General features: G+C 46.6%; 1 protein-coding gene across 2 annotated transcripts; it reads left to right on the top strand.

The window, feature by feature from the left end:
- Positions 1-611: 611 nt before the first annotated feature.
- On the top strand, positions 612-10,546 carry THOC3 (THO complex subunit 3). Of its 2 annotated transcripts, none has more exons than XM_081034835.1 (6): positions 612-2,084; positions 2,744-2,900; positions 4,285-4,489; positions 7,337-7,498; positions 7,606-7,706; positions 9,963-10,546. In XM_081034835.1, the coding sequence occupies exons 1-6, from the start codon at positions 1,818-1,820 to the stop codon at positions 10,124-10,126; spliced, it is 1,056 nt and encodes a 351-aa protein (XP_080890961.1). In that variant the 5' UTR covers positions 612-1,817; the 3' UTR covers positions 10,127-10,546. The 2 variants fall into 2 exon arrangements, with proteins under 2 accessions (XP_080890961.1, XP_080890962.1); XM_081034836.1 differs by lacking the exon at positions 9,963-10,546 and adding an exon at positions 8,735-9,899.
- The last annotated feature ends 13,885 nt before the right edge of the window (positions 10,547-24,431 follow it).

The following is a 24,431-nucleotide window of genomic DNA, read 5'->3' as shown; positions in this document are numbered from 1 at the left end:
ACCTACATGGTGAGGCTTTGCCAGGGGTGATTTCTTTAGCACCAACCTCTTCTCCAAAGTCTCCCACCATCAAAAGACTTATATGTCAAATCCCCCTCCTTCCTTATCTACTCTTCCTTCACTGTAGGATGTCTCCCTTACCCCCTGGAAATTCCCTCACACATCCTGTTATTTCTGACATTATGATTTATGACCTGATTCTGCTGTGAGTGAAGACTCCCATAGGTAAAAACATCCTTCAGAGTTGCAGCAAAAATCAGCTCCTGCGAGGTGGTAGGCGGGCCTATAAAAATGGACTATAACGGGAGGGAAAACTAGACACCACACAGTCTCCGACCCCAAGAATTTAGTGACTTCATTGGTATTCTGTGGAGTCTAAAAGGCTTCGGGGTCTCTAAGAATTTCTGGGTGTAGTGGGGTAGGGAAGAGAACTGGGACAAGGAAAGGGGCTCCTTTCCTCGGGCCCCTCTTGGCGCTGTGCACGTGCTTTCTATGCGGACTCTTTTCGTATTTAGGACCTCGTGACACTGCCCTCCGCCTCTGGTGGAAATGCAGATTGTTAGGACCTCGTCACAGGGGGTCGGGCAATGTCCAAATAAACAAGTGCTCGTGTGCACGGTAACGTTTGTACAGGGATATTCACTGCGCTGTTGTTCTACGAGCAAATTCATGGGCACCAAATGTCCCTTAGGGGACCAGTCGAATAATCAGTTGAATACGGATGTGTAAACGATTACACGTCCACATCATTAAAGACTCCATCCATTAAGAATGAGACATCTGCATATACCGAGAAGAAGTAAGATATGTAAGGAATGCTACGGAACCCTTTTTGGGGCGGGGGGAGGACATGAGCACACCGGTCCGCCCCCCCCAAGGTGCTCATTGACACTTACACTATCTCTGGAAGTCCACAAGGTCATTTGAGACTATTTTTCTCAAAGGGAATTGGGGGACACGCGAGGGAGGGAAACTTACCTTTCACTCTATTCTTTTGTGTGTTTTACACTTGTTACCAAGTGCATGCGCCCTTAAGTATTTTTTTTAACTTTTTATTTGGAGACCATTGCGAATTCACAAAAGATCGGCCTGTAAACAGATTTCCAGCCGCCTGCTCACCACCCCGAGCTGCCCCCGCCCACAGCCCTTCCCTGGGGCTCGGCTGTCGCTGGCAGCTCCCCGCTGGTTTCTTCCGCGGGACGCTGCCGGACCCGTGGTTTAAGGTCGGGATGCGAATAAGGACATTTACCTTCTCCCTCTGTACCTTTTATATTTCCTGCATGTATAATCGTGTACCTATAGTATCCTTGAAAAGCAGAGCTTGCTTATCTATAAAAACGTCCGGACGCCTTCTCACCGCGCCCCCAGCCCCTGGGCTCACACCTGGGCTCACACCTGGGCTCACACCTGGGCCGAGCTCGCCAGCTCGCCCTCCTCCGGCCAGACGTCCAGCGCCTGTGCTTGGAGGGGACTGCGGGGTGGCCAGCGACCCTAGACAACAGTATTCCGCTCGTGGGGACTGAGGTTTACAAGGACAGCGCCTGTTTCCGTCTTCGATCACGCAGGGGTACAAACATGCCTACCAAGCAATAGGTAAAGGTTAACTAAGAAGCAAACTTAAAGCCGCACCGCTACTGTTGGAAACAGCACAGGACGCCGCGCGCTGCATGCCGGGACTGCTTTCCCCTCCCCAGGCGGGCGTACTGCGGCTGCGCAGAAGAGCGGCTCCGCCTGGCGCATGCGTGCGGCGGCGGCGGCGGCGGCGGGCCTGACTGCGCCGGGCTGGTCGCGCCCGCGCGGGCTCCGGGGAGCTCGGCATGGCGGTACCCGCGGCGGCTATGGGGCCCTCGGCGCTGGGCCAGGGCGGTCCCGGCTCCTTGGCGCCCTGGTGCTCCGTGAGCAGCAGCCCGACGCGCTACGTGCTCGGGATGCAGGAGCTGTTTCGGGGCCACAGCAAGACGCGCGAGTTCCCGGCGCACAGCGCCAAGGTGCACTCGGTGGCCTGGAGCTGCGACGGGCGCCGCCTGGCCTCGGGGTCCTTCGACAAGACGGCCAGCGTCTTCTTGCTGGAGAAGGACCGGTTGGTGAGCTTTCAGGGCCTGGCCCAGGCCAGGGAGGGGGGCGACGGGCCGGGAGGGGCGGGGGAGGAATGCGGGGGGTCGGGATGGACGGGCTCCGGGGTCAGGGGTGTGGTGGGGAGGAGGACGGGCGGGTCAGGGGGCGGGGGTGTCCGTGCAGTAGGAAGGTGTGAGGATGAGGGGGAGGAGGGGGGGGGTTCGTGCGGGTGGGGAGCGGGACGAGTGGGGCCGGCGGTGGGCGGGGCCGGCCGTGGGCGTGGTCGGTCGTGGGCGGGGCCGGCGGTGGGCGTGGCCGGCGGTGGGCGTGGCCGGCGGAAGGCTGCCCGGGACGCGCGAGGGACCGGTCCTGGTGGGGCGCCGTCGGGGTGAGAGGGCCCCGTTGACTCTGGTGGGGCCTCCGGAACCTTGGAAGCGGAGTAAAGGTGGAAAAGCAGAGAGGAGGAGGAAGGCGCGGATGTGGCCCCGAGCCTCAGTCCATCGAGAGCGATGGGGAGGGAGGAGGAGGTCGGGAAGGGTTTTGGGGAAGAGGCTTGGCAGGACTGGGCTTTTTAAAATTCTCCAAAGTTTTGTTGGCCTCCAGATACCTGGGTTTGATTAAAGTTAAGAAGTTTCACGTGGGGGCAGGTACATAGGTGTGAAGTGACATCCGGACTCTTTTCTTTCAGGTGAAAGAAAACAATTATCGGGGACACGGAGATAGTGTGGACCAGCTTTGTTGGCATCCAACTAATCCTGACCTCTTCGTCACTGCCTCTGGGGACAAAACCATTCGCATCTGGGATGTGAGGACCACCAAATGCATTGCTACTGTGAACACAAAAGGTGACTTCAGAGAGAGGGCAATAGGAAGACAAGCGACTTATATTTATTCAACAAACATTTTCCAAATAACTTTTCTGTGCCTGGCCTTGTGCTACTTATGGGACATCCTGAGCTGAAAAGACGTCACAGTTCACTGCTGGGAGAGACATATGCATAAAAAAAGAAAAAAAGCAACTAACATAATAATGACATGGCTCATTTTATAATGGAGATGTCTACAAGGTGAATACCCAGAATGGAAATGCTTAAGTCTGTCTGGGGGAGACAGGGAACGCCTCACAGAATTGGAGCAAACTCTTAGAGTAGACATAGGGTTTGTGGTGATGGAGGTATGGTGGGAAGGTGCGGCAGCTCTAAGGAGGAAAGAGTGTGTGCAGAGGCGTGGAGAATTTGGAAAACTGCTGTTCAGCTAGAATGGCTGAAGCTTGGATGGTCCTGGTGGCCTGGGAGAAAATGTCCTGAAAGTTGCGCAGGTTATTTATAGACTGTTCTTCAGATACTGTCCTGGAAACCTTGAGTTCATTTATTATATTTTATTGACTAAGATGTCATTGATTATAAGATGCACTAGTATTTTTAAGTGCAATTAGGAATGGAAATAAAGCTTCCAAATAACCATGTATACCAAAAATTCTGAGATGCATTTGATGCATTTTAAGATGCATTATAGATAATAAAATGTGAAAAAAATATACATCTTAGAATCAGATAAGTTGATGACATTTTTACTGGATGTGTTCAGTGTGGGCCACTGGACTTTGTTGACAAGACTTGTACCTGTAGGTGGAATGAAGCAGTGCTTTCCCCACATATACAATGGGTGATACATAAGAGATTTAGGTGGTATGTGGATGAACGTTAAAAAATGGTTTTGTGTATGTTTTAATGTCTGTTAGAAAAAAAGAACCAGCTCATAGAATTTATTGCTAATGAAAGCTAAATTTTCTGAGCCAATTTTAAAAAAAACTCTTCAATAAAGAAAAACATAGTTGCTACCTGGATAGGACAAAATTGGTGAAAGTGGCATGTGAATGACCAGAGTTTGGGAAAGGCTAGTGTTAAGAGAATAAATTTACCTTTAGATCTTGGCTCTATTACTTCATAGCTTTGACAGTTTGGCTCATTTTTCTTATCTTCCATTTCTTCACCTGTAAACTGGGGATAGTAACGTGACAATAGAGTATTGTGAGGACCACATGGGGAAATTTGTAGGTGAATGTGCTGCGCGTGTGGTCGATCCTTAGGTGGTGGTTGCCTTCCATGGACTACGATCTTAACGAAGGAGCTCTGGTGATCTCTCTGGTCTTCCTTCGAGGATAACAAAATAAACTTCTGGAGGATTAGGGGCAAACAGGTTATTTTACTGATTTACCTGGTTTCCTAGGGGAGAACATTAATATCTGCTGGAGTCCCGATGGGCAGACCATTGCCGTAGGCAACAAGGATGACGTAGTGACCTTTATTGATGCCAAGACACACCGTTCCAAAGCGGAGGAACAGTTCAAGTTTGAGGTCAATGAAATCTCCTGGAACAATGACAATAACATGTTTTTCCTGACAAATGGCAACGGTTGTATCAACATCCTCAGGTGAGGGGGTCCTAGCTTAGGGGACTGTCATATCTTTAACAGCTGGGTGTTCTGGTGGATACAGAGTGACTAAGACGGAGCTTAAAGGACAAATGGTAACAAAGGATCCTGACCTCTGTTGAGCGCCTTTGAGTCAGGCACCTTATACTTTGCTGGGTCCTCACAGAAATTCTAAGGGGTCGATGGTGTGCTTTCCATTGGATAGATGAGGCTCTGGGCTTCAGAGAAGTGAAGTCACTAGTCAGCTGGTGATGCACCTTGAATGAGGGCTCATTTGTACACTTAAAATCTCAGCTTAAATATTATGTTCCCTCCAGGGAAGCCATCTTCAACACCCTCTCCCTGCCAAGGTTAGAGGCTTATGTACTTCCTTTTGGGAGCATTTCTCATTTTATATTGTAATAGCATGTTTACCTGTCTATATCTTCCGTTGAACTTAAATCCCATGTGTTTAACTTGTTTACTGTTGAATCCTTACTGCCTAGCCTAATACCTGCTTCACATTGTAGGGATTTCGTTAAATATTTGCTCTTTAAATGAATGAAATTGTGGAATTGAAATTCAGGTCTTTCAGGTTCTATTCTTTCTACTATGCTGGGTGTGCAATGCAAGGCAGAGTGAAATAGGTTTTGTGTTACAACTTAGCTGGGAGTTTGCTGTGGAATCCCAAGGAAAGAAACTCATTGACTGTGGGCGTTGGGGGTTGAAAGATGCAGGTTCTGAGATTGACCTTGAAAGATAAGTAGAATTTTAAGAATTACAAAAAGAGAACTGCACAATTGACAAAATAGGTGTCAATGAGCAAGATTTATTTGGAGAGTAGTTTGTAGATCAGGGTTGCTGGTAGTGGTGGCAGTTAAGGTATCTGAAGAGAGGGGCTGAAAATGGGAAGATAGAGTTGAAATATAATTTGGGACCAGCTGATGAGAGGCTTAGAATTCTATGCTTAGCAACTTGAGTTTTATTCTCTAGGCAGTGGGGATTCTATAACTTCCTTTTAAAGCTTTTTTATTAGAAAGTAAAACAGATATAGAAAGCCACATAAAACAAATGTGTAGCTTAATAAACAGTTATATGCATAACACCTGTGTAACCCCACCCAGTTAAGAAATAGTACTTGGCTGGCTACCCCAGAAGTCAGTCCATAGGCTTTATCCTAATCATAACTCCTTCCCCTCAAAAGTAAACTCTATTTTGATTTTTATCCTTTTAGCTACCAAGTGTGCATCTCTAGATACTCTACTTCTGCCCATTAAAAAATTTTTTGTATGTCTTTCAGAGTCCCCCTCCATCTCTTTCTTTTCCTTACAACTTAGCTGTTGAAAAAAACAAGCTATTAACCTGTAGAGATTCTTCCACTCTGGATTTTGCTGATTTCATGTGCTTATTTATTTGTCAGAATGTAAGAGACACTTCCTCTCGTCTGCTGTTTGGTTACCCAGGAATATAGTTTGTTTCGGAAAGACAGGATAAATCCTTGATTCTTTCCCTTTGTCATCAGATAATGAATGAGTGTCCTATCACCTTCAAAGATGACCAGCTAAGAAGCATCGTTATGGACGCATGTGTTTAAGCATGGTAGATGTCTTTCGATCTATTATAATTATTATCCTCATTGAAACTCAAATTATTCCATCACTGGCCAATGGAAACCTCTTCAAATTGATTCCTGAATCATTTTTTTGTGGGGGGTATTATCCTAGTAGTCTTTAGTTTCTTGCTCTCTGGTATGACAACATGTTTCAACTTCATCTTGTACATTTCCTGCCCAAGGCCTTTGATCAGAAAATTCTCTGTAAATCGCTGGACGATTTTTATGGGGAAATAAGAGTAGAGCTAGGAATGTCCGTATTGATGGGTTGGTTATTGTTTATAGACCTTTCCAAGGGACAGAGCTACGAAATATATCTATGTATTTTTAAAGATAAAATACCTTGTGAATTTATACTGATAACTTCCAATTAAAATTCAGGACTACAGAAATTTTACTAAACCTCTTAATTTTACAATTACATCTCTTTCCTTCCAAACCGAGTGTTCTGGATCTCAGAGATGCAGTGACATTAGAATATCCCGTGGTTACTCATCCCATGTTACACATATACTTATCTCAGAATAATCAGCACCACCACCAGTGTTATTACTTAATTTAAAACAGTAAATTATGGTTTTTGTATATACTTTCCTCATTCTTCCTCCATTTAAAAAATAGTTAATACTATATATTGTCAGACTATACAGCCATTTCATATTATACTTTTCCTTTTAATTATATACAGTTTCTACAAGAAACTGTGTAATGCTCACTACTGGCCCTATGCTGATAAGTCTCTAGTCATTTTCTTGTCGAAGCTCATTCTTTAGATTCCTCTGGAAGGGGTGGTTCATGGGAACAATATTCCCTGAGTTCATACTTACTATAACTTAATATACTTATAAAAGTTATAAATGTTTTATTATATTGCACTTACTATTTGAGCTCTTCATAATTAATAATTAGTTTTGCTAGCCGTAAAAAGCCTCAGTTTATATTTTCTCGTGTATCTTAAATGTTATTTCATTTTCTTTTGGCATGAAGTGTTACTGTCAAAAAGTCTAACAATCGAATTTTCTTTTTCTTTAAATCTAGTAATTTTACTATGTGTCTTCATGTCTGGGTTCATGTTCTCAGGTGTGTGGTGTGCTGTTTCAATATGTTGTTTGAAATTTCTATTTCAGGAAAGTTTTCTTGAATGACAGTCTTCGATATTCTGTTTTATTTCAGTTTTCTTCTTCATGTCCCCTATTACCATCTTAGCAGCGCAGTCCTCTTCCCACAGTTTCATTGCTGTCTGTCTTGTTTTTCAGCTACCCAGAGCTGAAGCCGGTGCAGTCCATCAATGCTCACCCTTCTAATTGCATCTGTATCAAGTTTGACCCCATGGGGAAGTACTTTGCCACAGGAAGTGCAGATGCTTTGGTCAGCCTCTGGGATGTGGATGAATTAGTGTGTGTTAGGTGCTTTTCCAGGTAAGCAACTGCCAGCACTTTCCTTGTTGGGAAAATGAATTTTATTTCATTTTGGGTGAAATTGTGCCCTCTTACTGGGTTACTCTAATGTCTAATCTGTGTTACAGGCTGGATTGGCCTGTGAGGACCCTCAGTTTTAGCCATGATGGGAAAATGCTGGCATCAGCGTCCGAAGATCATTTTATTGACATTGCTGAAGTAGAGACAGGTAACTAAAACTCTCCCTCCCTTAATCTTCTGTCGTTCATCTCTGGCCACCGGGACTTTTCTTGTCATGTGTTTTCATCTCTGCACATTACTAATTCACCAGCATTAGCATAAATGAATTTATCTCCTTAATAGGACTGTGATAGTCAGTAATGAGGGAGCAGAGAGTTAGGAGAGACAGGGGCAAATCTGAAGGAAAGTGATGGAGGAAAATATTTTGCATTTTATTAACTTTTAATTTAAAATAAAATATTTAAATATAAATATTTTAAATTTAAAATATAGAAAATTTAAAATATAGAAAGTAGAAGGAAGGAAAAGGTGTCATTTGTGGTCCCACTATCTACCTCTTTTTAGCACTGTGGTATGTTTCTTTGTATCTTTTGCCTGCATGTGAACACACACACACCCACACAGACACACGAGGTGTGACAATTAAGTTTGCGAACTTGTTGCAATGATGTTGCTAACCTTTCTGATATCAGAGGGATTATTAATTATGAATTTGTACCAACTGGACAAACTGTTAACCCAAGTTTACTATTTGGAAGTGCTGAAAAGGCTGCGTGAAGAAGTTAGACGACCTGAACTTTTTGCCAACAGTTCATGGCTCTTGTATCATGACAATGCACCAGCTCACAGGGCACTGTCTGTGAGGGAGTTTTTAGCCAGGAAACAAATAACTATATTGGAACACCCTCCCTACTCACCTGATTTGGCCCCCAATGACTTCTTTACCTGAAGATAAAGGAAATATTGAAAGGAAGACATTTTGATGACATTCAGGACATCAAGGGTAATACGACGACAGCTCTGATGGCCATTCCAGAAAAAGAGTTCCAAAATTGCTTTGAAGGGTGGACCAGGCGCTGGTGTCGGTGCATAGTTTCCCAAGGGGAGGACTTCGAAGGTGACCGTAGGATATTCAGCACTGAGGCGTGTAGCATTTTTTCCAGGGCGAGTTCGCGAACTTACTTGTCAGGCCCCGTAAACAGAACCTTATTTTAACCCAGCCCACCTAATTTCCAGCTTTTCAGAGCCGCCACACACGTCGTATGAGTCTGTTGGAACTTTGATGGTCTGGAACAGTGATGTCAGTCCCACACCGTCAGCACCTTCTTTATCATTCAAAGGTTAAACTTTCCAATAAACAATAAGATGTTCAAGTTTATGAAGCCACATGGTTATTTGGGAAACATTTAGCCCTCTTCATGTCTCCTCGGGTTGTCTTGAACTGTATAAATATGTTGACCAATCCCATAGCAAATAACATGGAGTTAAAGAGAAAGGAAAGAGGAGTAGCACGTTCTGAAACCGTTCTTCATGGCTGTGTAACTCAGAACCTTGCTCAGACCAGAGTGCTAGACTGCCAGGTCGTAGCGTCGTGAGGACGTAGCTGTCCCTGAAGTAGAATTACTTACAGCAAAACACAACCTCTTTCCCTTCCTCCCTCCCTCTCACTGCTTCTCCCTCCCTCCACCCGACCCTCCACACACAAACACACACGTACATATGCACGCATGTACATACATACATACATATAAAACAGCTTTATTGCAATATATGTACATACCACAGTTGGCTAATTTGAAGTGTATTGAGTGTATGCTGCATTTTTAAATTGGCAACATACTACATGCTTTTACTACATTAATCTTTACTCTAAGATGGAAAAAAAGTTAAGCGAGACTAAAGAAATAACAGCTTTCGAAAATCATGTTTAATTTCAACAAGTGGGAGGAATGAAATTGGGGGAAAAGAGCATGTATTACTCTATTACAAGGCATTGAGGTTTAGCGGATGGATGTGTAGCTTTGGCAAGAGACTCACTTCATCTGTGGGCTGTCTTGCTTCCTTGAGGTGTGACTTGTTAAGTGACCTGTTTCTTCATAAAAGGGGGTTTAAAATCATTATCTGTCTTGCTCATTATACTTTGTGGAAATAAAGGATAATCTGTCTGATTCATGCGGGGTGCTCAACAGCCACCAGCCGCTGTTTAATGTTTCTCCAGGGAGTACAGAATCGGGGTTCAGAGCATAGGCTCTTCAGTTAGTCGGCCCGCCTTCAGTTCCTGCTCTGCCACCTACTGGCTTGTGACCTCTCTGCCCCTCAGTGTTCTCTGTAAAAATTGGTAATGATTGTATCTATGTCATGCGGCTGCTACGTGGATTAAACGAGTTACTACAACTAAGAACTTACCGAGTGTGGTCTCTTATTATTAATGTATTGATTTGTTTCTCTATATTGGTTTTTATAGGAGACAAGCTGTGGGAGGTGCAGTGTGAGTCCCCGACCTTCACTGTGGCTTGGCACCCCAAAAGGCCTCTGCTGGCATTTGCCTGTGATGACAAAGATGGCAAATATGACAGCAGTCGGGAGGCAGGCACTGTGAAACTGTTTGGGCTTCCTAATGATTCCTGACTTGGGGGGGCCTGGCGCCGGGAGAAGGCCCTGGCCTGCCTCTGTGTGCGTTTGGTCTGCTATCCTGGAATGGGTGGGCACCCAGAGTATTTGGAAGTGGGGATAAAATAGAAAGTGTTCTGTTGGGCTGCGTGTTCCCGTTGCCTTCCTGTTGTGTTGGATGTCCCTTCCTTTCCCCCTGCATGAGGGCTGAGCTGTGTGGGTGCTGATGCCAGCATACTACCTCTGGGGGCCTCCTGCCATCTTGTTTTTAGGGTGGACTTCGGGGGGCTGGCTTCTTCTTGGACAGCACCTTGTTTGGAGGGGTGGGTCCAGAAGGGTGAGTTGGGGTTGGAGATTTTTTTTAATAATTAAAAATGTAATTTTGAGAATTGAACATTTAATAAAACTGATTTGTGTTATGAGACTTCTAGGACTTTGAAATTATGGTGTTATTTTTATGTTATTATAGGGAGATGTTGAAATGTTGCATTTAAAAAAAAAATCTCTAGTTTAAATAATTCTATTATTTAATGTCTTACCACAAGAACTCCGAAATGTAGGAGGGACAAAATGGGAAATGCATGGGCAGTGGCCGTCCCTTAAGTCATCTGTGTGTGTGTGTGTGTGTGTGTGTGTGTGTGTACGTATGTGTACGTGTACCTGGCCTTGTTCTTCAAAGGATTTGTAGATAACAAATTTATAGTAAGTACTGAAAAAAGGAGTAAAGTACAAATAAAATCGGGATAAGAAGTATCAATTAGAATAGAAAGTCAAGTCAAGACTAGGGAAATTAAAATAGAAATATGCAAAGAATTAGGACCTAATTGAATGCGTGAACGACTTTTCCCTGCTGGCAATGTGAAGAAGGGGGTGGGTTAGCCAGTTGTTAAAAGAAAAGCACCTGCCAGCAGAGCAAAGCTGTGGTCAGCTCTCACCTCCAAAAGAAATGGCTCATGTAGGGGATTCTTACTTGTGAGCAGTGTCTTGATTTTCATTGTATTTGAATGTATTTTGGCATTAAAAAAATTAGGAAGATACCTCAGTAAGTGATGTTTGTAGAAAAATTTGGAAAAAGCAGGTAAGCTGTACCCAGATTGAGGCTTCAAGGGAACCTGGAGAAGGCTCTCCTGAAATGAGACGTCGCCGTGGAGTTCAGGGTGCAGGTGACATGCTGCTGATTGTTTACTGGACGTTTATGATGGGCTACATCTCCATAATGGCAGCTCATGTGCTGTGTTCAGCATGCAGAGCGGAGGAGGCCCTCTCGCCCTCTTTGTAGGAAGGGTCATTGCTGATGGACCAAACATCTGACCTTTCTAAGTGCTGGGCATCGTACAAGAGAGGGGGAAACAGACTGCTGTCCTGGGGACCGATTCCACAGGTGAAAACTGAAGTTCAGGGGAGTTAGGGACCTTGCTCAGGGTTAAACAGTGGGTACATTAGTTTGAAGCCCATGTTTCTCAATTGTGTTACGTCCTGCACGTGGGTCCCAAATCCCAACTGTGTAGGTTCAGCCTAGTCTAGATGTGGCTTACCAACCACAGAGGTGTAAAGGCTAGGAGTCTCAGGATTGTCAGCCTTCCACGTTGGGGTTTGTCTGGTGCTTTCTGGCAAAGCTATCACGATGCTGGTGGGCAGAAACCAGAGAATAACTAAGAGTAGCTCAGTGAACCGAAGGGAAATAACACATGGAGGGCAAGAAGGTTTATTCAACCAGCCACTCAACACCTACCCTGTGCCAGGCCTGGGCGCCGTGGGTACAGATGTGCAGATCAGCCAGTCTGTCCCAAGTCCCAGGAACCCACAGCCTAGTGTGGACATGGTGACAACACGGCGTGATAGTGGTTTCATAATAGAGGAAGTCCGGTCGTCTCCCTTGTGGGAAACACTGCAGTGGCTTCCGCTGAACTTTCCCCCGATCCTCTCTTCCAGGCCGTGTGCTCTTCAGCATTTTGGCTTTAATTTCCTCCCTTCATGCCGCCTTGCTTTGCCCCGTTGCTTGATCTCTTCTCATTGTAAATTCACAGAGTACTTACATCAGAAGTTGCTCATAGCTTTGCCTGTTTTGTGACCATCTTCCCAACCAAACTGCCAGTGTCTTGGGACCTTTTCCCAGCACGTTCATTGCTTTATCCCCAACCCCTAGCACAGTGCCCGTGACTACCAACCAGGGGCTCGATAAATATGTATTAAATACACGAATGGCTGGGAAAGTTGGGCAGAATGTCCTCTAGGCTGTCAATCCTGGCTTTGGAGGAGGGAAGGAAGGGGTGGCGGGCAGCTAAGAAAGGTAAAGCCCTCGCTTTCCCCTCACAGCGACCCACAGAGGCAGGCGGTATAGCCCCCAACTCACAGCATGTGAGGCTCCTTTCCTTGCTCCAGTGGTACAGCTGTCAGCTGGAAGTGCAGGAGCTAAACCTCTGTGCAGTCCCAAGTTCAGGACCTCAGTGGGAGGTTTTCTCGGCCCTGACTATTCCCTAGGACCCCCACCCCCACCCCAGCTAAACCCCCAGCGGAGTCTAACTTCCCACTCGGCTGACAGCCACTGCCCTATAGCCCTGCTGTTTCTCTGGTCGGTAGAAAGGCAGGTGGCATCTCAGAAATGGCCCAGGAAGGCTTCCTGGAGGAGGTATTCCGGTTGGTCCTAGAAGGTAGGCAGGAATCAGCCAGGCAACCCTTGGATTAGGTTGGAGGCAGAGGGCCAGTCTAGGCACAGGCATGGAGACATGGACCAGCCTGGCCTGGTGTGGCAGCGATGGGGTGCCGTGGTGCGCTGGGCTGCCCTTTAACGGTGCTTGCCTCGAGGACAGAGTGTCCACCCAAGCTTTTCTATTCTTCTGCCTTGTCTAACCTACCTCTCCTCTGGGTGCGGTTACCTGAGGATATACTGAGGGCTTTGGCTTCTCCAAGCTTCTGTCCCACTATTATTAGTGTCACAGAGAAGGAGGTCAAGATGGATTTACCTGAAGGCTTTTTGGGTGGAAGCAGCTGGATCTGGGCCTGGTGGCTCCATTAACTAAAGACCAGAACCTATACGAAAGGCCCGTGTGCGTTCAGACACCAGAGCCTGCCGCCGGGCCCAGCTCCCTAACCAGTCTGGCCCCATCGGGCTTGGAAGCGCGCAGGCTGTGGTGTCATGGTCCCGGCATCTTACCTTGACCTTGCCACTGGCCGGCTGCATGAATGTAGGCACCTCTCCTCACCTCTCCGAGCTCCAGTCTCCCCACTCTGGGCAGTGTGACTTTCCCACAGGCGAAGAGTAATATCCTGTGTGCTCAGTATCAGGGGAGCTTCAGCACAGAGGGTGCTCCAGCAGAGCTGGGTTCTCTCCCCTCCCACCCCCTGCTTCCCTGGATTTATGGGAGGGGGAGTGGGAGTGGGGCTGGAGATACAGACTGGGGCCGCCTGGGAAGGGGCCTGACCTCTGTGCTGTGGAGTTAGACCCAAGGCCTGTGGGCGGGGCTTTGAAGGGCTTGGAGGACTTGGGAGCTGTGTGTGGAAGACCCCCCGTGGGTGTGCGCTCTCCACGCTGCCTGGTGTGGTGCAGAGCTGCTCAAGCTGGGGGCCTCCGAGCCCCCTCCAAGGCCTTTTAAAGCACACATTGTCCGATCCCACCCTAGTGTGGCGTGGGGTCGGGGTCTAACAGATTCCTTGGGGACCTTGCTGCTGCGGGTGGAGCTATTAGGTCCCTGCGCCGGCCCAGGGCGCTGCTGCCTTTCTTTATGTGTGGCCTCGGCCAAGTGCTCTCACCTGTGTGACCCTCGCTTTCCTCACCTGTAAATGACAACTAGCCAGTTCCAAAGACTTGAAAGGCTTCAGTGGGCGGCTACGTGTAAGCACTTAGCTCCGTGCCTGCCGTCAGCATTCAGTAGTTGTGTGATGTGTATTAATACCAGTGAGGGGGCTGTTGCCGCTGTGGGAGGGAGAGGCGGAGAGGCTGAACCATCCCAGGGCCGCGGGGGGTCTGGTTTCTCCGCGCCCTGGGGTCCTTCCAGCACTCGGCTCTTGGTGAAAACCTGCCTGCTGGTCCCCGTGTGGCCACGAGAGGGCAGTGGAACCAAGGCCGTTCCAGGAAGGCGGCGCTGGTCGGGGCGTTCAGCCTGGGTTCCTGCTCTGAAGGCTAATTGTGTTTGCATTGCACTGGCCCTCCATCCTGGCTCTGTGTACTCGCGGCTGGTGTTTGAAAACTCTTGGCATCGCAGGGCACCTCTGAGTTCCTGCTCGTCTTGTGGCCCAGGATTAGCCACGGCTGAAGCGTCTCGCTTTCTGGCAGCTTGTTTATTTCTCAAGGGCACAGGTAGAGCAGAACACGGGCGGCCTGGGCCCTGAACCTCAGCAGAGCCTCATTTGAACCATTGCTGCTCTCCTGCCAGTTCAAAACTTGGGGCCTATTCCATCTTACATTCCTGCCCCGCTCCCCAGCCCTCGCCTGCACCCTTTGATTCTGTGGGTGGAGAAATACAGGGGATTCCACATGTTTAACCCATCGTGAAGGCTGGCTGGCGGCAGGGTTTTCCAGGGGCCTGGTAAACAGCGCCAGCTGAATCGAAGAGAAGTGCAGGTGCTCTTTCAAGGTCATAGAATGTGGTGACGGCAGGACAAAAACTGGAAGGAAGCACGTTTATAATACTCGATGGCGTACTTTGTCCCCAGCCTTGTACACTGACGAGTAGCTTTATCCCATGAGGACGACAAAAGGTACCAGTGACAGCACCTTGCACTTACGGATAGTGTGGTATGCTAAGTGATTTTCACATATTCAGTCTTTCAACCCTGATAACTGCCCTGACGTATTATTAATCCTGAAAAAACTGACTTGGAGAGGTCATAGAACGATACGTAGGGTCACAGAAGGGTGCTGTTAGAACTTCAAACCAGCATCCAAGCTTCCAGTTAGCGGTGTTGGGCATGGTCAGCTCCGCTTTTAGCCCAGCTCTTTCCACAGGCGGGGCAGCTAGGCATTGGGAAGGAGAAGGCCAGGCTTATAACAGTTCAGCCTAGTAGGTACTCATGATCCCACTAGTTGACCACTTAAGAGCTTGGATTCAGGACCAGATTGCCCAGGTTCAAATCCTGGCTCTGTCACCTAACCATCTCTGTGACCTTGGGCAAGTTCTTTGACATCTGAGCCTTAGTTTCCTCATTTGTGAAATGGGGGATAACAATAGTAGCTCCCTCACTCGTTTGCTCTGAGGGTTAAGTGAGTTAATGTATGTAAAGTGCTTAGATCAGTGCCTGGCACAAAGTAGTAACTCAGTAAATGTGAGCTCTTACTATTGTCATTATTTTTAACCATCACGCCGGGTTCACCTCTGTTCTCAGTGCCTGCATGTACTAGAGGTTGGCGAACGTGCCTTGAAATGAAATGAGCCTTTGGATCCAGAAAATGTGATCTGAGCACTGGAGGGTGCCAGGTGCTGGCGGGATACCTAAATGACTCCGTGCTCATGACTAACCATCTGCTAGGAGAGGTCAGACGTGGGTGCTTACCGCTGCACAAGGCAGAAACATTCCGCAGACGCCCTGATGTGGGCGAGAGCACTCTCAGAGTGGGGTAAGCTGTGGGCTCGTCTCAGAGGGGACGGCCTTGGAATTAGGCCTGGAAGGGTGGGTGGAGGGCAAGGCGGGGGCGGGGGGGGGCAGGCCAGAGAATTGAGGCTTCTTGGGTCCAGTGTGCCTTCAGCTTCACAAAGGATCACCGAGTCATTTGTTGAATGGATTCTTACTCATTCAACAAATATTCATCGGGCATGGCTGGGGTAAGGCACTGGAGACGCAGTGGTGGTTTTGACCCAATCCCTGCCCTCAAGTGACCCAGATCTAATGGGGCAGCTGCCAAGACACACAAGTAATGCCAGTCGGTGTGGGGAGCGGGCAGTATTGACTCGGAGCCTCTGACGTGCAGGTGAGAGATGCCCGACTCTGACTGGTTTAAACAGAAAGGACATTCACTGGCTCAGGAACCTGGAATGTATTCAGGCGTGGCTGGATCCAGGGTCTCAGACTAGGTCCCTAGGAAATTCTCTCTCCGCAGCTCTCGTCCCTGATTTTCTCTGTGCTGGTTTTGCTCTCTGGCAGCCTGTCCCTTTGCAGTGGGCCCCAGCAGCGCCTGGCTTCCCTCTTTTTCAGTGGTTTCTTCCGGTGCTAAGGACGGAGTCTCATTGGATATGTTTGGTCACATGCATTCCCTGTGGCCAGGGGGGTCCTCTGCCCAGCTGCACAGGGGAGGGAGAGTACAGGGAAAGTCAGTTCTGCTCAAATCACCTGCACTGACGTGGTGGAGTGTGGTGGGGTGATTCCCCTAAGAAAATGCAGATGCTGTCCCCAGAGGAAGGAAGAGTGGACGTTTAGGCAAAACCCACGGATGTCCACTACAGCTCGCACATGGGAACAGAACAGCTTCCCAGTGAAGAACACTGGCCCAGGACTCCACTTCCCAGGGATGGAATCTCAGTTCCATTGTCGTGTCACTATTTCACCTGTCATTCTGCGTCTCAGTGTCCCCATCTACAAAATGTCCAGCGTTGTAGCCTTGGGCTGCGTGGAAGCACATTGCAAAGGCATCAGGCAAGCCCCAGCAGGTGTGACCACGGTTTGGTGTGGCATGGAGTCTAGTCTCTAGATTGTGACCTGACCAGTTCCAGGGCAGCTGTCCACAGACAGGCAGCCAAAGTGTCCCGGGTTCAAATCCCCAATCTGCCACTTACTGGCTGCATTTTCCTCCCCCATCATTCTTGCCTCCCAAGGAGGTTGGGAAGTGTGATGAGGTGATATATAGACGTGCCTGGCACGTATCAGTCTCTGACTAATGAGAGATGTGTTCTCAGTGCTGTCATTGCTGCAGAGCACCCTGGGAGCCAGGTGTGGCTCCGGCAGGACAGACCACGTGCGCTGTGAACAAACAGCCATCCATCTGGAGAAAGGGTGCTTTTGGCCAGCAGCCAAGCCTCCTGGAAAGGCTTTGTGGAGCCTGGCCCTTCCCACCTTTTTTCAGCTTGGGGTGGGTACAGCCTCACAGAAGTTCACGTTTCGCTCTAATTACCCCTCCGGCTCTACTGTCAGCCTGTCTTTCATTTCTACCACAAGGCTGTCAGCCAGTTTTAACAGAATCTCATCTGGAGTGTGTTCACTCTTGTCCTGTCGTTGGCAGAGATCTGGGATCACCTCTGCATTAGGACAAGTTGTAAGTAAACACACATTTGCTCCAATGTGGCCCCGCCCCCAGTCCATCGCCTCATCTTAGGTTTGAGCAGCTGCAAATCAGGGAACACGAGGTTGTCTGGAAAGGACTGTACAAATCATTTAATTCCAGCCATTTTACAGAAGAGTAAATTGAAGATGTTTGGTTAAGTTGCTCGTGTTCATACAAATATCTTGAGGATCCAGCTAGAGCTAACTTTCAGGTCTTCTGACTCTTAGTCCAAAACTTTTATCACAACAACATGGTCCTTCAATCATTTATTCAGTCCTTCAGCAATATATGTTGACCATCTATTATTGTATTCTAGACTCTATTTCAGGCACTATGAAAATAGAGCTGAGTAAGAAACAGTCTCTGCCCTTGAAGTGTTTATGATATCTCCATCCATCCATCCATCCATCCATCCATCCATCCATCCATCCATCCATCATCTGTTCATCTTTCCATCAGTCTACTTCTCTCCACCCACCCATGAATACATCTGCTCATGTCTCCATCCATTCAATGTGTCTATAAGGCTCCAAGTCCTGGGTTGGTGCTAGGCATTGAGATAAGTAAAAACCAATCTTTACTCTTTAGGCTTCCACATCTAGTGGTGGGGGACAAAACAGAGAGCTGCCTGTAAGGTGTGTAAGAAGAGCTCAAATTGTGTACAGAAGGGGAGTCGCACTTCTGCCCATTGTTTCTGAGAAGGCTTCATTCTCAGGGTGAAAATAGAGCTGCAGCTTGGGAAGGAGTTCCCAGTGGGGAAGATGAGAAAGAAACTTCTAGGCTGAAGAAACAACAGGGGCAAAGGCATGAGAATGCCTGGGGGGTTTGGGAGGGAGAGAAATTCCTTTCGATTTGATGACTTCTTCAAGGAGAGAACAGTCTGCCTAATAGTCAGGAGAGGATCTTAAGGCTCTTTTCAAAGGACCTTGGGTACCAGACCCAGAGCCAGAACATCACCTTGTAGGCATTTGGAAACCATTGCAGAGCTTTCAGCAGGAAGTGAGTTAGGGCTGTGGGCTTTTTAGAAAGATCACCCCAGGCAGTTGGGTGAGAGGGGAGAGAATGGAAGTACAGGACTGTTTGAAGCCTCTTCTAAGGTGGGGGGTTGCAGGTGCAGGCGACTCTCCACTCCTCTCCTGCTTTGCATGATTGTCCCCACTCCTCTTCCTCCTCTGAGTGCAAAATCAAGAATGGGGTCGTGAGTAGGTGAGGCGTTAGGGAGACAGCTTGCCAGGGTGGCCAGCACAGATGCTTGGAGGTGGTGGCAGGTGAACGCGCAGATGCCAGCTCTGAGAACTGGGTGGAGGGCGCTCAGCCCGGGCAGGTGGAGTCACAGGTGGGGGCCCTGGTGGTGGACACCCCAGGGACAGGTGGTCCCTGGGATGAAGGTGAAATGGTCCCTTCTTGGCCACGGGGGAAGCTGTGACATGTTCTCGCAGAATATCTTTAAGATTCCTTCTGGACTGTTTTATAGAAAGTGTGGAATGAAATTGAACATAATCCTTGCCGTTTATTAGGTGCCCTTTGTATGCTATTACTGTCCTATCACCAGTACACGTGAGGAGGCTGAGTCTCTGCACGGTGGTGGCTCCTCTGCTGTGATTTCTTTATTTTAAATGAGAGCAATGTGCACGGGGAGCCAGAACCTGCGCAGACAGAGCTCACAGGAGGGTTTTGTTTTGTTTTTCTTCCAGCCTCTGCTCTTCAGCTTGGCAAGTTTGGAGCTGGAAGGCAAGGTGGGGTTGGGGGGTTAGGAAAGAAAAACGGTATCGAACGCACATGGAAAAGAGGAAAGGAAACTTCATGTGCATTCTCCCCACAGCCCTGCCTTGTGAATATTGTGGAGAGGACTTCTCTCGTCTCGTCTCCCCACAGACACTGCGCACCACACCCTCCGCGGCTGGGTGTGGTGTGTGACCCTAGCTGTGCCAGGCGTGTATTCCATTTCCCTGGCCACACTGACTGAGCATGTTACCTAAACCGGGCCAATCACATCCTTTCCTGGGATTCTTAAAAAGTGGAGCTGACAACCCTTTTTCTCCCTGAGCGGAGCAAAGCTATCCTCTGCCATTCTCCACATCGTGTTGACACAGACTTCAAAGAATTAAGCAGACATGCAGATAGAAGGAGCAAAGGGAAGGAGGAAGTTGTAGCATCATCGCCCTTCCCCCCTCCCAAAGCCCCAGTTTCTGTTTAGAGAGCAATGGGCTCCGGGAACATTGATGCCCCCCGGCTCCCTGACTCCAGAGGGGACCACTTGGCGGGACGGGGCCGCTCAGCACCTTCCACTCCCCCACTGCAGGCATTGCCAGAGATGGGCGGCACCAAAGCTGGTCCAGTCAGGATGAATGACGGACTTTTACTAAATGCTGGGGTGCAGTTTCTCTTTCCTGTTGGATGAGAACTAGGAACCATGTAGCTACCCAGTGAGCGTCCATTTAGGCTCAGCAAGTAAACCAGAGGTTGCGATTAGAGAGGAGAGACGAGTAAGACTCTGTGTCTAGTAGTGGATCAGCTCTGTCCTGATGCCCGCCCCAGCTGTGGGCCCTCCAGATCTGGGGACCATAAATCTCTATGGTTTAACGTGTCACCACAAGCTTCTCAACTGACAAGTTACTCCTGGTGCTAATTTGAGTCCTGGTTCCAATCAGCTCAGAGGCTGGTTCCATGGATTCTTCCCCGACCATCGTCTTGTTATATGAACAATTACACTTATCTTGCTTCCTTCTTTAAAAAGGAAATGATTTAAAAATGTTTTAATAGAAACGTAAAAACATATAGAAAAGTAGACAGACTAGTATAACGTAAGCATTCTCAACCAGGGTGGAAAACATTGGTTTCTGGGGAGGGAGTGAATACGTCTTAACTATGAGAATGGTTGTGTTTCTCCAAAGGGTCATAGTACATGAACATCCACACAACATATCCTTGATATTGAAATTTCAGGGGTGGGGGTGTGTGGGGACAAAGCCCCCAAAACAGTTTCCAGGCTCTCGGCCTCACAATAGAAAGGTGCTGGCTCGGGTAGTAAATGGCCATCAACTGTGATTGGATGGCCATCAGCTGTGGCTAGTTGGCTGTCAGCTGTAACCAGTGAGCCATTGGCCACTAATATAACGGTTGTGGCTACACTAGCAGGAAGGAATGGGGGCTAGCAAGACGATGGTGGCTGGCAAGCGTGGACGGCTGTTAGGCAGATTATGTAGATCCTGCTTCCTGTGTCTCCAGCCCAGCCGCCAGTGAGAATATATTGGTTTGACTCCCATAATTATGGCTCTGTGGGTGTTCCTGTTTGGCCTTACCGTGTCCTGAATTCTTATGTGGGGAGCGGGAGCTGAGACCTCGCCGGACGCCCTGCACGACAGGGTGCCATTACAAAATAATATCTAAAAAGCCTCTTAGGGGGATGATAATGAAAACCAAGGTCGAGAAACAGGCATAGTGAACCCCAAGCATCCATTGTTCAGCTTTGACAGTTGTCAGCTCATGGCTAACCTTGTTTTAATTACATACTCGTATATCCTCTCCCATCTTATTTGGAAGCAAATATCAGACATCGTGTAATTTTATTCGTAAGTATTTCAGTATGACTCTCTAAGTAAGACTCTCAAACATGTGACCACATTATTATTGCACCTGAAAAATTAAAAATACTTTCTTAGTATCGTGAAATATCCAGTCAGTTTTCAAATTTCTAATGGGATGTCTGCAGCAGATCCAAATCAGGATTATTGCCATTACTCGATGGATGTCTTTGGTCTATTTAACATAAGGTTCTCTGTCATTCTCATTCTTTTTTTCTTATAATTTATTAGTGGAAGAAACTGGATCATTTGTCTGTAGAGTTTGTTATAGTCTGGATTTTTTGGATTGCGTTCTTGCGTCATTTAACATCTTCCTTTGTGCTTAATTTGTTAATCAGCTTCAGGTATGGCTGATATATAGTAAACTGCACAATTTAAAGTCTACAATTTTCTAAGCTTTGCCATATGCATACACCCATAAAACCGTTGCCACAATCAAGATACCTCAAATGTGTCCTCCTGGACTATTATAAGGACTCCCTCATGGAAATCAGACACAACCATTCTGATTTGTGTCACTATAATTTAGCCTACGTATCCTAGAGATTTAGATAGATAGAATCCCACAGTAGGTACTCTTTTGTCTGGCTTCTTTCACTCAGCATAATTATTTTGAGATTCATACACGTGTTGCTTATATAAATAGTTCATTTCTTTCTATTGCTGGATAGTATGCAGTTTAAAATGGGTATCACAGTTTTTTTTTTGATGGCTTATTGGTGGCCATTTGTTATTGTTTCTGGCTTTGAGCTATTACAAGCAAAGCTGCTATGAATACTGGGGTGAAGGTCTTTTTATGAACTATGTTTTCCTTTCTCTTAGGTAAATACCTACGAGCAGAATGGCCGGACCATAAGGTAAGTGTATGTTTACCTCACCAGCACGGGAGTTCCAGTTGCTCCGTGTCTCCAGCAACACCTGTGAAGGTCAGTCTTTTCAATTTAAGTCATTCTGACGGTTGTGTAATGGTACCTTGTTGTGGTTTTAATTAGCATTTCTCTAATGACTAATGAGTAATGATGTAGAGCAACTCTTTATGTGCTTACTTGCCATCTGTGTATCTCCTTTGGTTAAGAGTCTATTCACATGTTTTGCTCAGTTTTAAAAAATGGCTTGTTTTCTTATTGTTAACATTTTGCGAATTATTTATTTATTCTGGATGTAAGTGCTTTATCAGATATATGCTTCACAAATATTTTGTCTGTGTGTGTGGCTTGTTTTCTTTTCTTAAAAGTGTGTTTTAAAGATGAGAAGTGTTTACTTTTGACAAAAATTGGCTTATTTGTTTTCTCATTGTTACATTTTGCACGTTCTTTATTTATTCTGGTTATAAGTACTTTATCAGATAACATGCTTCACAAATATTTTCTCTGTAAGTAGGGCTTGTTTTATTTTCTTAAAAGTGTGTTTTAAAGATGAGAAATGTTTACTTTTGACAAAAATTGGCTTATTTGTTTTCTCATTGTTACATTTTGCACGTTCTTTATTCTGGTTATAAGTGCTTTATCAGATAACATGCTTCACAAATATTTTCTCTGTAAGTAGGGCTTGTTTTATTTTCTTAAAAGTGTGTTTTAAAGATGAGAAGTGTTTACTTTTGACAAAATTTGGCTTATTTGTTTTCTCATTGTTACATTTTGCACGTTCTTTATTTGGGTTATATGTACTTTATCAGATAACATGCTTCACAAATATTTTCTCTGTAAGTAGGGCTTGTTTTATTTTCTTAAAAGTGTGTTTTAAAGAGAGAAGTGTTTAATTTATTGGTTTGTTCTTTTATGGATCATGCTTTTGTTGTCAGATCTAAGAAGTCTTTATGTAGCCCAAGGCCACAAGGGTCTTTTCCTCTGTTTTCTTCTAGATGTTTTGTAGTTTTAGGTTAACATTTCAGATTTATGATCCATTTTTGAACTAATTTTTGTAGATGATGACAAATATGGCTTCGAGTTTGCTTTTTGCCTATGATATCCAGTTATTCCAGGACCACTGTTGAGAGGGTCAACTTTGTCAACTTCTCGACTCTTTCTTTTTTGTTCTACTTACCAATGGGGTTGCTTTGATGCTGATAGCACACTGTCTTAATGAATGTAGCTTTATAATAATTCTTGAAATCAGGTGGTCTCCCCAATTTCATGTGTTGAAACCCTGGCCCCCTTTTACAGTAGCCCCCCCTTATCTATGGTTTCACTTTTCATGATTTCAGTTACCTGTGGTCAACCAAGGTCTGAAAATATTAAATGGAAAATTCTAGAAATCAACAATTCGGAAGTTTTAAATTGTGCACTGTTCTGAGTACTGTGATGGAAGCTCACGCCACCCAGTTCCGTCCCACCCAGGATGTGAACCATCCCTGGGTCCAGCGTCTCCATGCTGCATGCACTGCCTGTCCGTTAGTCACTTAGGAACTGTCCAGGCGATCAGATTGGCTGTTATGGGACTGCAGTGCTTGTGTCCAAGTCCCCCTGATTTTGCTTAAGAATCGTCCCAAAGCGCAAGAGGAGTGAGGCTGGCAATTTGGATACACCAAAGAGAAGCTGTAAAGTACTTTCTTTAAATGAAAAGGTGAAAATTCTTGACTTAATAAGGAAAGAAAAGATCATATGCAGAGGTTGCTAAAATCTACAGTAAGAACGAATCTTCTATCCGTGAAATTGTGAAGAAGGAAAAAAATAAATTCATGCTAGTTTTGCTGTCATACCTCAAACTGCACAAGTTATGGCCACAGTGCTTAGTTAAGATGGAAAAAGTATTAAACTATCATAAGTAGGTATGTACGTATAGAAAAAAACATAGTATATATAGGGTTTGGTGCTATCCTTGGTTTCAGGTATCCACTGGAGGGGGGGTCTTGGCATGTATCCCCCACAGATAAGGGGACACTACTGTACCTTAGAATGGGACTGTATTTGGAGATACGGATTTAAAGAGGTAAATGATGTCATCTGGGTGGGCCCTAATCCAGTATGACTGGTGTCCTTTTAAGAAGAGGAAATGAGGACACAGACAGTGACAGACAGCAGACATCTGTGGGCGGAGGGAAGCCCTCATTGAGGACGCAGGGAGGTGGCGTCTACAAGCCAAGGAGAGAGGTTCAGTAGAAACCAAACCTATCAGTACCTTCATCTTGGACTTTTAGCTTCTAGAACTGTGGGGGCATACATTTCTGTTATTAAATCACACAACCTGCGGTCCTTTGTGATAGTGGGTCTAATGAACTAATACAGAGGGGCAATCGTTGGCCTCTTACCTTCCTCCTTGCAGAACAGAAACATTGGTGTTGTTAGTTCAGGTTCATACTGGTTTCCAGAACCATGTCCCCCAAATAGATAATGGGTCAAATAAAATCAAAGTTTAGTTTTGCTCAAAACTGATGTTTCTGAATGGTGGATATTTGTCCTTCAACTGAGGATTCAGGGACTCAGTCCTGCCATTTGGTGGCTCTGTTGTCCTTCAAAGCTTGACCTTGAAAATGCTCATCTGCCTCGCGGCCCAGGAGAGGAAGAGCGTGGAGGGGAGTGGAGGAGAGGGCGTTAGGCCCAGTCCTGGC

Source organism: Rhinolophus hipposideros (assembly GCF_964194185.1).
Source record: "Rhinolophus hipposideros genome assembly, chromosome: 23".
Taxonomy (NCBI): Eukaryota; Metazoa; Chordata; class Mammalia; order Chiroptera; family Rhinolophidae; genus Rhinolophus; species Rhinolophus hipposideros.
Note: the sequence above shows the minus strand (reverse complement) of the source record. Positions and strands in the feature narration are given on the sequence as shown.

Coding starts and splice junctions, on each gene's coding strand:
- THOC3 (XM_081034835.1), top strand. CDS start 1,818: ATGGCGGTACCCGCGGCGGCTATGGGGCCCTCGGCGCTGGGCCAGGGC. Junction 2,085..2,743: donor TGCTGGAGAAGGACCGGTTG/GTGAGCTTTCAG, acceptor CTTTTCTTTCAG/GTGAAAGAAAACAATTATCG. Junction 4,490..7,336: donor GGTTGTATCAACATCCTCAG/GTGAGGGGGTCC, acceptor CTTGTTTTTCAG/CTACCCAGAGCTGAAGCCGG.